Raw genomic sequence first — 12,054 nt, forward strand, 5'->3', positions numbered from 1 at the left:
CACCGTGCCACTGCGCCCAAACTAATGCCGTTTCCACTCCAGCTCTGTGGAAGGGGGAGGGGAGGGACTTGGATTTCATTTTGAGAAGGAAGTAATCATGCACAGGGGTGGGGTGGGGGTGGGTTTGGGTGTAGTAAATCCCTGTCACCGTGCTTGAAGCTCAGTGGCCTCAGCCAGGGCACTGCCAGCACGAACATGGGCTCTGAAAGGCAGATCCTGACAGATCTGAATCCCAGATCTGCCCCATGAGATTTGCTCTGTTTCCTCATTTGTCCAATGGGGAACCGTATAGCTCTGACTTCATAAGGTTCTGGTGAAGTTTAAAAGTGGTCATAAAAGCAATAGGCTTTGGACTGGACAATAAATGATAGTTGTTATTTAATAACCATTTCATCAATGCCTGGACATTTCCATTTTACCATGAACTCAACGTTAAGCTTTTTTAAGAAAAAAGGATTTCTCAGTCCTTTCTTCCATTTTTGGACTGAGTGTTCAGGCTCATCTCCCTTGCCCAAATAAACCTGCTAGAAAACCCAGTTCTCTATCTCTTTTCATCTCATGAGTCTGTATCTTATTATGCTGATCTCTTACTGTGTTGTAATTCCACTTCTGTGCTGTCTTTTTTTGTTTTGTCAGTTCCGACCTGACCTCTCAGAAGTAGACTGCAAATATTTCTGTCTTTTTGTCCAAGTTGAATTTCATATTTTCTGAATCATGAAGCTGCCCTCCATGTGACCTAGAAAGCCCTTTGATGATCCATATTTAGCTGTATCCATCACTCAACAGATGTCTGAGTAGTTAAAGGCCCTCATGAGCTCCCTCTACATCCTGTGGTTTCAAGTTTCTGAGTTGTTAGTTAAAAAGCTTTAATCCCTTCTACCCGCTTTCCCCTACCCATTCCAGGGTAGAAGGACAGATACCCATTTTAGCTATTCATTCATTCAACAAGTATTTACTCATTACCTGCTACATGCTTGCTACTGGGTTAGATGTTATCCTCTTTGCTTCCAAATTGCATTTTCTAATTTGACCCATTTAGACGAGTACTCTAAGTTTTATGATTATTCCTCTAGAATCTTCACTGAGCACCCAATTAAATGGTCTCTTCTACCTGTAGTGTTTCCTGACCCCTGGGAGACTCGGAGGCTTAATCGCAAACCCTGGTGCCTTGCTATAAGGCACCTGCCATTGCATCTACAGATTCCAAGATAAATAGGTTCAGCTTGGGATCCATCTCAGGGAGTTTAGTTAGCAGGTAAGTCTGCAGGGCTCTGCTCGTTGGCTTCCACCATGAACATGAAGAATGAAGTGGTAGCAAGGGTGAAATGCCCTGTAAGTTAAGCAGCTAGTTTCCAAAACCCCGTGGTTTTCTGTGTCCCTGGTTTCCCACAGAGATGCCCAGGAGGAAAGATGTCTCTCTGATTTTTGAGCTCTCTGGATCTTGCCATTAGATAGCATCTCTTGGCATCTGAAAGGCAGCCTGCCATTCTGTTCTCCCGTGGAACACAGATGGCCCAGCCCACGTCTATCACTAATGAGGATCACATGCAGAGCCTTCTTGCTGGAGGCTCCCTTCCACAACCCTAGCTCTCCTTCCCCGTGCAGGCCAGTCACTGCTGACCATGGCATTTAAGTCTGAGAAGGCTGCTTGCTGCTCTCCTACTCACAGAGTTGAATAGAAAAATCTATTAGGTGTGCCTTGGGAAACGATTCTCAATCAGCTAGAATGTGAAACATTGAGGATTAAGGGATGGCTGCCAGTTTGATTGCAAGGGTGAAGTTTTGGGTTCTAGCTGCCCATGGAGGCTGTTGAGTTTCCATATGAGCAAGCATTGTAAGTTCTTCAGTAGGAACATGAGTAGATGGCCATACAGAGGTTGACCAGATAGGACATCAATTTTTCACTGCTGTGTAATCTCACCCAGGATGATGGTAGGGTTGGAAATAGTGAGATAAGAAGGTTAAAGGCATTAAAATATAGTAGAAAAAGCATAAATGTTGATGTAAGACAGACCCATGTCAAGGCTTTGCTCTACTACTTGTTATCTGTTTGACCTTGGACAAGGTACTTCACCTTTCTATGCACTAACTCCTTTTTCTGTGAAACAAGCAAAATGCCCAGATCATGAGGATTAAATGGGATAGCACATGAAAAGGCCTTGACACAGTGCCTTGTACTCAGCAAGCCATAAATGAGAATTCCCTTTCCTGTTTTCTTTCTATAGTAGAAATTTAAAAGATGTACTTGAGTATGGTGGAACGTTAAAGTGAGCTAAAAATGATGGCCCCATGTGAAATTCTACACAATTCTGTTCACCTGTTTTATGCAAAACTTGACTGATATTTGAGGTGTAGGATAGTTTCTTTTTCCTTGCTATTTATTGCAAGTCGGATGCAGGTCTGGTACTCGTGACTAGGAGAACAGTTCCAAACTGCTAATATGAACACCAACAGAAATGAAAAATCTCTTTTGGGCTTAACACTGTAACTCATTCCTTTAACTTTCAGAGCTGCCAAGGAAAGATCACCACCACCACTAGCTGCCCTTGAGGGCACCAATGATTCTGGTCAATCCCGCCATGTACAAGTGTGGTCTAACTGGTCAGTACCAGTTAGACCAGAAAGTACTTTTCTAGAACAAGGAGAAAAGTACTTTAGAAAAGTACTTTATGAATATTATTTTCTGATCCAGAAATCTCTCTGGGAGTCATCTTTCACTCTTTCAGAAAACAATGGACACTGAGGTTTGCTGCTCAAAAGGAAGTACTAGACCTATTGATTTAACACTGATGCCTACAAAAATAGTTTCAACAGCTTTTAAACAAGGTAGATCAATCACCGCTTGTTCCTCCTCAACTAGGTCAAGGCTCTTCCTATAAGAGCAGGTGGCTGTTCATTCCCTCACAAGTCAGCTCTTTCCATATTCGGCCAGCTAGCTCCAAGAGCGGTCATTAAATTGAATAAACATCGATCCTTTCCACAACTGTGTTCTTTAGACCTGGTTCTGTCCTCTAGGTCTACACAGATGAAATCTGACCCCTGGCAGCTATCCTGTTTTCCCCTTAATTTTTCCCCAATCCCTTCTCTACTCAGGAAGCAAAGAGGCCAGATCCTTGATTCTTGCTTGAAGACACGTAGAGGGGAACAATAAAAGTAGTTAAACAATCACAGAAGAAACTAGAAAGAGTGTCTTAAGAAGAGAAGTTCCTTGTCCTAGAAAAGTACTTTATGGAATATTATTGCAGAGGATGGTTACTTCCATGTTCCCATCTCCACGGAGAACAAAAAGAAGAAATGGTGGGCTTAAGGCAGTGTTTCTAATCTGTGGACGTCAAGAGACAAATCAAAGCCCACCATTTCTTCTAGAAGGGGATCTAGTACTTGACCACAGAACTCTTTTGTTCATGGAGCATTTTATGGATACTAGTATTGTGTGAAACACATTTTAGGAAATTATGGTTTCAGATATGCTGCAGAAACTTAAACTAGACTTTTGAAATAACTTCCTGATTGATTATGGTCAGATCCTGGGACTGGTGGCCAAGGAACACTGAAGTTTCCTTCCTTGGAGGGTTGGTAGACTCTTCCTCTCTCCCCTTCTCTCTCCCTTTAATATCAGCATTAGACATCCATCTGCCTGGGAGCCTTGGGGTGTAGGTCGGTGACACAGGGAATCTGGGAGTCTAGATCCTTCCCATCCCCAGAATCTATTTTTACGGATCTCAATCATGGTAGTGTTCCACGGAAGGTACAGCCTAGCTAGGACTGAGGGTTTTGGCTAAGAGGAGAGGGGGCTAGAGATGGGAAAAGTTGATGCAATTATTTTTGGCAGGAGTTGGAACCAAAGCAGCAGGAGAGAGTAAGTTTTAAGACTCTCTGGCAAAGTAACTTCCTAATCTGTCACTGGGTATGTGTAAAAAAGTGATTAGTGGGTCTCTATATTTATCATGATTACTCACAAATATGTAATTTACATAATATATACAGCACATTAAGTACTATGTCACCTTATATAATGTCCATATGTATAATGTATATGCATGTTATGTAACGCCAGTCTGGAGGTTCTTCCAGATTCTGCCAAGTATTTCCTAATTTATTTGGCAATTTTAACATATCTTTTCCATCTGTGGAAAGAACTCTCTTGAGAGGAGCTGGTCTCTGACCTGAAATATAATCATTCTACTAAGTCTGTCTCCATTCTCAACTCACTGGAGGAAACCTACAAAGACCAAGTCATAATGAGATGCAACGCCTAGCCCATTAGTCCAGGGACAACATAATGTATTGAAGACTTCCTGTTTCATTCTTTTTACTGCTAGAGGGGTAGAACTGTGGGGGCAGGTGAGAACATGTCTGGGGCATGGCCAGAATCAGAATGGGATGAGGAATAAGGGAGGATTCTCCCCTGACTGCCTAACTTTGAGAAGTCACTAAATTATAGTAAGCCTTGTTTTCCTCATTATTTAGATGGGGCTAATAATATCTTCTCTGTCAATGTCAGGGGTTGCTGTGAGGAGCATTATGATGAGGTACTCCACAGTGAGAAACCACAGTCCCAGTAGTTAAGGGATGAGTTGCAAAGTCAGATTAAACAACACCACCAGACTTACTGAGGTTACAAAATTGAAAGTACAATTCCACCGATGTTTGCTATACTTTGTGGCTTTAAGGAGGACATGGGACATGTCTCTCAAGCAACACTGCCAGTCCTGTGCACCACAGTGGGCAGGCAGGGGCCAGTCTCTGACTTGTGAGTCTCTAAGAATCACTTTCACCTGTTGATAGTGCCATGTCTCAACAGCCTCAATCTTGGGGGGTTGAGGCTGAAACACATGCAAGAATTTCTGCAAATGTCTTAGAATCAGTGACCCCCAAATTGAACCTGCCTTCATTTCAGAATCAAGTGGCTTCCAAGATAGTACCTGTTGTCACTCTGAGCTTGTTAGTCCCATCCCCAAGGAGCCCATCATTCAGGACATTCTTCAGGTGGCCTGCTTTCCCCCTGCCCAGTGTTCTGAACTGTTAGGTTGAACAGGATGGCTCTAGATCTCTGTCTTAGACGGTCCTAGATGACTGCTTCTTTCAGAGTTAGGATCAGTTTGTACACACAATCTTAATTTTCCCTTCCTTGTGCAAAGTTCCTGACCAAGTGTTAGGAGATTAGAGGGAGCTCAGTGGAGTGACGTCGAGTGGGTCCAGGTTTCCTTTTCAGAAATCTCAGAGGGGATGGAGGCTGAAGGACCAAAGGTGCCGAGGTGAATGTTTCTTTCTACCAACAAAGCTCTCCACAGACTTGCCCTCGGGGAAGGCGGTGATGCTGTTGCCAGCTGAATGAAGCCCAGTGAACTCTGCTGAGGCCCCTCTGGGCACTGGCTGGCAGCTCCTTGCTGAGGTGCCTCTGTCCTCCTTGTGCCTCTCCACTGAGGTCATCCGGGCAGCCAGAGGTGTTTCTAGATTAAGAGACTATGATGACCATGATGAGATGACATGTGGAGAGTTTAATTTGAAGATCTGTCCACTGCCTTCAACCCTGGACCAACTTCTCACCAGGTCAGGCCAGAGAGAGTCTCTGGCAAGTATTGGGAGGCCTCATTCTCTCATGTGGGCTTGTCCCGTCCACACATGTGCCACACGTTCATTCTTCCCTGGCAACCTGGATCCAAATGGAATCGCTTCTCAGTGACCAGAAATGACCCTTTTCCAAGATGTGTAGGTTCTTTTCTCTATTACATATCTTCTTAGTGGTACCTAGTCCCAAACCACATTAGCCAAGATACCATGGACAAGTCTCTTAACTTTTCCGAGACTCAGTTTCCTTCTCTGACAAATGGGAGAGTAAATCCTGCGCAGCATAGCTTTCATGTTGTTTTGAGGATCTAGAATAGAAATTCTCAGTCTCTTTATGATAAGGAGATACTTTAATTTCCCTTAAATCTCATGATCACCACGGGGCACTGTGCCTTGACAATGAAATGGCAGAAACAGGGAGTCAGAGCCTTCTTTTTCTTTCCCACTTTCTGTTCTTGTACTGCATTTTTTTTCAACCCAGAAAAATCCACCAGTAAATAAATATTTGTATATATAAATATATATATGCTACATATATGTACACACACCTAAGACCTTCAGTAGGGCCTCCAGGTCGTGCTCGGGGAGTGGTCGTTGCAGAGGCAGGAGGGAACTGCCTGACGCCTTGTCTCCTGGTCTCAGCAAAAGGCCCTTCCCTCCCATCTTCTTTGCCTTCAGGAATAGTCTGCCACCAGGGCTTGGAACTCAAACAGGAAACACGCTGTGGCTTGAAAAAGAAAGAAGCTGGGGGTGGTTTTTTTTTTTTTTCTTCCCTTTTTACACAATATTATGACACCAATTTGAAAAATAAATCTCAGTTTCTCTACTTTCCCTCCCAGGTGTTCACAGAACTAAGAAAATAAATACCACATCTAAGGTGTGCTATGTAGGCAGCTCTGGGGGCTCTTGGAGCCGGCTCTAAACAAACACACAGCCACCAGAAGGCTTCAGGAAAATCACCAGTGCCCACTGAGAGTGCGCAGAACCAAGAAGGGAAACACAGCTTTCCACAGCCTTTCTGCCTCCTCAGCAAGTTCCGGGAGAAGCTGTCACTCGAAGGACAACCGAGAAACCAGCGTGTGTATGCTGAGTCCTGCCAAGGGCTGCGATCTGAGAGTCGGAGGTGTTTTTGTCTCCTCACAGAGGGACCTTTGTGAGCGTCCCCTGGAACGCAGGCTCTTTCCCTTGGCCACATCCGATCTCCCCTTAGACAGGAAACCTGCAGCTTGCTCCTTGCGAGCGGCGAAGAAACTTGCAGGGCTGGTGGAAAGAAAGGGAGGGTTTCTCCTTCAGTCTCAGAAAGTCCCGCTCAAGGTCTTCTGGGAAAGTGGAGGTTGCTGCATGAGCCAGCTGCACCCTGGAGGGCCCTAAGTCCATTCACAATGTCCCGCCGGCACTGGTTCTGTTGGAGTGTGTCCATGGTTGAAATAGAATGGATGTCAGGGTGAAGCCTTCTTCCTGAAGGGTGGCTTGGCTTCCACTGGTTGGAGAAGAGTGTGTGTGTGTGTGTGTGTGTGTGTGTGTGTGTGTGTGTGTGGTGTGTATGTGTGTGTGTGTGCGCTTCAGTTTCTTGTCTTCTCTCTTGGTTGAACTGGCATTGGGCATAGTGTCTAGTCTTTTGAACGGCTCTTCCTCCTCAGAGAAAAGAAGCTGCTCTTCTGGGGGGGCCCCATCATCATAGGCGCTTGGTTCTTGTGAGTAATTTTAATCTAAAAGCAAAGAGGCAGAAATGAATTAGTGGCCTGCAAATCCTGGGAGCCTATGGGAGAGTGAGCTGCAGAGAGAGGAAGGGAGGCCAGCTTCGGGCTGGAAGGAGCCCCGTGCAGAAGGACGACTGTCCTTGACCAGCTTCAAAATTGGCAACTGGACCCTGACTGGGCCTGGCGTTTGGCACTGCTGGAAGCAAGGGGCGGAAACGCTGGGGAGAGACAGGTGTGAGCTTCCCACGTGGCGATCAGCTCACACCTGTCTCATGTTCTTGCTATTCATAGTCTCTCAGAATGTCACAGCCGGAGGAGACCTCAGGGACCATCTCATTCAACCCCTCTGCAGGATAGATAAAGGAATGGAGATCTCAAGGCTCTCTTGAGCCTTGGATTAGCCTAAGGTCGCACAGAGAGGGCCGGAACAGCTAGAGCCTAGTTCTTTGGATTCCCCGCCTCCACTGCTCCTGGCCATTCCTGCCCGGGCAGTGCAGAGATGTCAACCAGTAACTCCAAACTGACCTAGGGGCTTCAGTCTGACCTCTGATCCAAGCGCTACTCAGGTAGAAAGTTTCCAAGGGAGTCTCTTAGGCGTTTCCTCTTTTCTTAGTCTTCTAGGGGAGACCCAAGTTTCTTTTAAAAGCTTTTATTTTTGTTTGAATTTTAGGTTTAATGAGTGCCTTCTCCTGCAAACTTTAAGTCAATTGGAAGTGAAAGACACTGGTGAATTCTCATTTTTTTGTCTTTCTTCCCAACCCTACCCTCAGGGTATGGCTTCAAAATGCTTACTCCCTATTTGAATGTGGCCTGGTGACACTGATGCGTTGATAACCTGCATTGTCAGTCCAGCAACATTTATCAAGTAGGAAGATGATGTGGGAACAAGAGGCACTTAGGATCCAAAGACCTGGGTTTGGGTCCTAGGACTCCCCCTTCTTTGCTGTGAACCTTTGCACAAATCATTTAGCCTTCAGAAGCAGTGCTTGTGGAACCATAAAATGAGGATAGTAGCATTTATTCTATTTTTCTCACAAAGTTGTTGTGAAGATCAAATGACAATCTGTCAATGAAAGCCCAATGTAAACTGTAAAATGGAATGCACCAGTTAAATAATTTATCTTACACTGGAGGAGAAGAAAGATGCTTGTCAAAAGAAACACAATCTATGAACCTGTTCTCATGAGTTTTACCACCTACTGAAATGACAGTGTGACCCTAGAGAACAACAGAAGAACTCTGGAAGAGAGAGACCCATCAACAAGTTTAAATGTAGGATAAGCCAAGTGGTGTCAAAAAGAACTTAGGTAAGGAATGAGAAGAACCTGAATGGAGTAATTGAGGAAGAATTTTAAGATCTGAAAGGAAGGGAAGAAAATGTGTTGGTGAAAGAGAAAGGGAAGGCACTAGGTTGAGGAGCTACATACCAGCTGGTTGAGTGTGGACCAAAGGATGAGAAATGAGGTCAGGGATACAGGTGGGCCAGTTGGTATCGGGCTTTAAAGGGAAGGAGGCAGCAGAGATTGGGCTTAATATGAGGTAGTGGGGAACCAGGATAACTTTTTAAGCTGGAGGATAACATGAAGAAAAGAGCTTGAAGGGAATTATTCAATAGCTGTTGTCAAGATGAGCTGGAGCTGGGAAGAGTCTGGCTAAGAGGGTTCTACCGCAAGCCAGGTTTAAATTTATAAGGCCCCAGGATATAGAAAGAAAAAGATGGGGCCAAAAGTCATTGTGGGGAATGAACATAACCTGGGGGAAGGAAGCTGAAAACGACTGTTAGGTTGGTTTCCATCAGCCTGGAAATCTAGGAGGGGAGCAAGTCTCTCTGTTTTGTGGTAGTCATCAGGGGAGCACACCGACGACACATCAAGTACCGTTTTGTGTTATGTGCCTTTTTATGGGCATTGTCTTTATCTCAGAATTCAGGGAAGTGAGGCACTTATCTGTGGTGTGCAATTTAGCCCCATCTGATGGTAGTGATTTGTGGCATTTCCTGTGGTAAGCCTTGTCCCACTCCGGAGCACAGGAGCCCCGAGGGGAAGAAGACATTCATCTTATTCACCTTGGTATTCCCTGAGCCAGCGCAGAGCCTGTACCTGCTATGGAAGTACTGACCGGTTAGCACAGCCAAGAAGAACGGGGGAATGTTCTGGCAGTGGAGCGGGCCGTGCTTGGGACAGAGAGTGGCAGCTGTGGCACCGCTTACATTTCCCACTGATGGAGCCCATTTTTTTAGACCATGGAAGATCCTTGTTTCTCCTTTTTCTCCCTCTAGCTGACCAGTTTATTTGCTTGTTAGCACCTCCAGGGCAAAGGGGAGGAGGTGAAACTCAAATCCCTTTCATTCGGGTTTTCAGCAGTTTTGACAAAGGTTTTGATAGGGCAGGAGTTTGGAGATGCTGGGTAACGTGAGGTTTTGATGTGGTTTGTGGATTCTACTTCTACAGATAACTGGGAGTTCACTGTATGTACATACACTGGGGGCAAGAAGTATGAGATCATGTCCTCATCTCGAGTCAAAGAAATGTCAGTATCTTACCCCCTCATCCTCAAATTAGGAGGGGCTAGTGGGTTAAATAGGTAAGATCCCATTTTAGGAGGTAGTTGGATGTGGTTAAATCTGCCTTTTCAACCCCTGATGGAAAGAGAGCATCCCACATTTCTGTAGTTAGAACCCAAACGTCTCTGGTCAGGCAATTTACTAAAGTCTGTATGATTGTCTTAAAAACCCTTCATCACATTTATAACATCTGGCAAGCACTAGGGACAGCAGCCCCATGCTCTTAGTTTTCTGTTTTATTACAGAGAAAATTTGTTAACAGTTAAACATGTCACATTTTCCTTAGAAAGTCCTTGATCATAGTGTAATAATAGTCACCCATTTCCCCCTTGCCTAGGTAAGTAACATTTAATTCTTTAATGGAATTGGAGATTTTTTGGGTTTTTTTTGGAGTATACTTTGAGGTGAGAGGTTACTATACAGTTATCCCTTGGTGTCCATAGGGAATTGGTTCCAGGACCCCTGGCGATACCAAAATCCATGGATACTGCTTTTATACAAGTCTCTTGTGTAAGATGGTATAGTATTTGCATATAACCTATGCACATCCCGTATACTTTAATCATTTCTAGATTACTTATAATACTTAATGCAGCGTAAACGCTATGTAAATAGTTGTAAATATAATGTAAATGCTATGTAAATAGTTGCCAGCATACAGCAAATTCTAGTTTTGCTTTTTGGAACTTTCTGGAATTTTTTTTCCTGAATATTTTCTATTCAAGGTTAGTTGAACCCAAGGATGCGAAGCCCATGGATGTGGAGGGCCGACTGTATAATGGCACTTTCCCAAACAGGCAATTTCTTGGATACAATATGTTACACAGTCCATTACTTTCAAATTAGTTTATGATCTTTCTTCTCTCCTTTGTTAGTTTTTATGTATACTAGGGTTTCTTAGGGCTCTCTTCTGTACTATTGATTTATCTATCCAATATTGCGTCAATTGCTGTGGCTTTATAACTATTTTAATATCTTGTGGGTAGTCCTTCTTCACAGCTCTTTTATAAAATGCCTTAGCTATTGCATTGTTTTGTCAAGTTAAAAAAATTGCATTAGAATTTTGTCTGGGGGGACCCTATTTAGAAACATAGGATGTTTCTAAATTCAAATCTTTTTTTTTTTTTTTTTTTTTTTAAACCGAACATAGTTTTTTTTTTTTTTTTTTAAAGGATTTTCTTATTTATTTATTTATTTATTTATTTATTTATTTTTGGCTGTGTTGGGTCTTCGGTTCGTGCGAGGGCTTTCTCCAGTTGCGGCAAGCGGGGGCCACTCTTCATCGCGGTGCGGGGACCGCTCTTCATCGCGGTGCGCGGGCCTTTCTCTATCGCGGCCCCTCCCGTCGCGGGGCACAGGCTCCAGACGCGCAGGCTCAGCAATTGTGGCTCACGGGCCCAGCTGCTCCGTGGCATGTGGGATCTTCCCAGACCAGGGCTCGAACCCGTGTCCCCTGCATTAGCAGGCAGATTCTCAACCACTGCGCCACCAGGGAAGCCCCTAAATTCAAATCTTTTAAAAAATATTACTTAAGTCTTGAAGTCTTCTTCATCTATTTTTCACAATTCCGTTTGGCATTTTGTTTTTGTCTGTTGCCATTATAATACTTAAACTTTTTCCTATTATATTCCTCTGATTGGTTATTGCTGGTATGTACAAAAGCTATTAACTTTTGTCTATCTTTCTGTATAGCTTCATTGAAATAATTTAACCTATGAGGTTTTCAGTTGATTTTATTAGCTTTCTATATACATAACTATATTATCTGCAAATAATGACAATTTTGATTCTTTTCCAAACAGTTATATTTCTTTTCTGCTTCATGTGTTTTGCATTGGTTAGAACTTCCAAATAACATTAGCACACGTCTTACCCGTGATTTTAATGAGAATTCCGCTAGTGTGTTACATAAAATATTACTCATTGGTTTAAGATAGATATTTTTTGGGACTTCCCTGGTGGTCTGGTGGTTGGGACTCCATGCTTCCACTGCAGGGGGCACGGTTTTGATCCTTGGTCAGGGAACTAAGATCCTGCATGCTGTGTAGAACGGCCAAAAAAAAAAAGGAGATTTTTTTTTTTTTTTTTTTGAGGAAGTGCCTTTCTGGTCTGAGTTTTCATCTTTAAAAATCAGAAATGTTGAATGTAATTGAGTATTTTGGGGTCATCTATTCATATTATCATGTGATTTTTCTATCCAAACTTATATAAGAAGACATC

At 43.6% G+C, this 12,054-nt stretch overlaps 1 protein-coding gene across 6 annotated transcripts in view; it reads right to left on the reverse strand.

The window, feature by feature from the left end:
* Nucleotides 1–2,758: 2,758 nt before the first annotated feature.
* The window catches only part of DGKG (diacylglycerol kinase gamma), a 203,295-nt gene continuing 193,999 nt past the window's right edge, over nucleotides 2,759–12,054 (reverse strand). For all 6 annotated transcript variants that reach the window (XM_057545820.1, XM_057545817.1, XM_057545819.1 and 3 more), the window contains one exon: nucleotides 2,759–7,280. In XM_057545820.1, the coding sequence (XP_057401803.1) occupies nucleotides 7,182–7,280 (99 nt within the window). In that variant the 3' untranslated portion in view covers nucleotides 2,759–7,181. The remainder of the gene's footprint in view (nucleotides 7,281–12,054) is intronic.

The sequence above is a fragment of the Balaenoptera acutorostrata genome, chromosome 4 (genome assembly GCF_949987535.1).
Source record: "Balaenoptera acutorostrata chromosome 4, mBalAcu1.1, whole genome shotgun sequence".
Lineage (NCBI taxonomy): Eukaryota > Metazoa > Chordata > Mammalia > Artiodactyla > Balaenopteridae > Balaenoptera > Balaenoptera acutorostrata.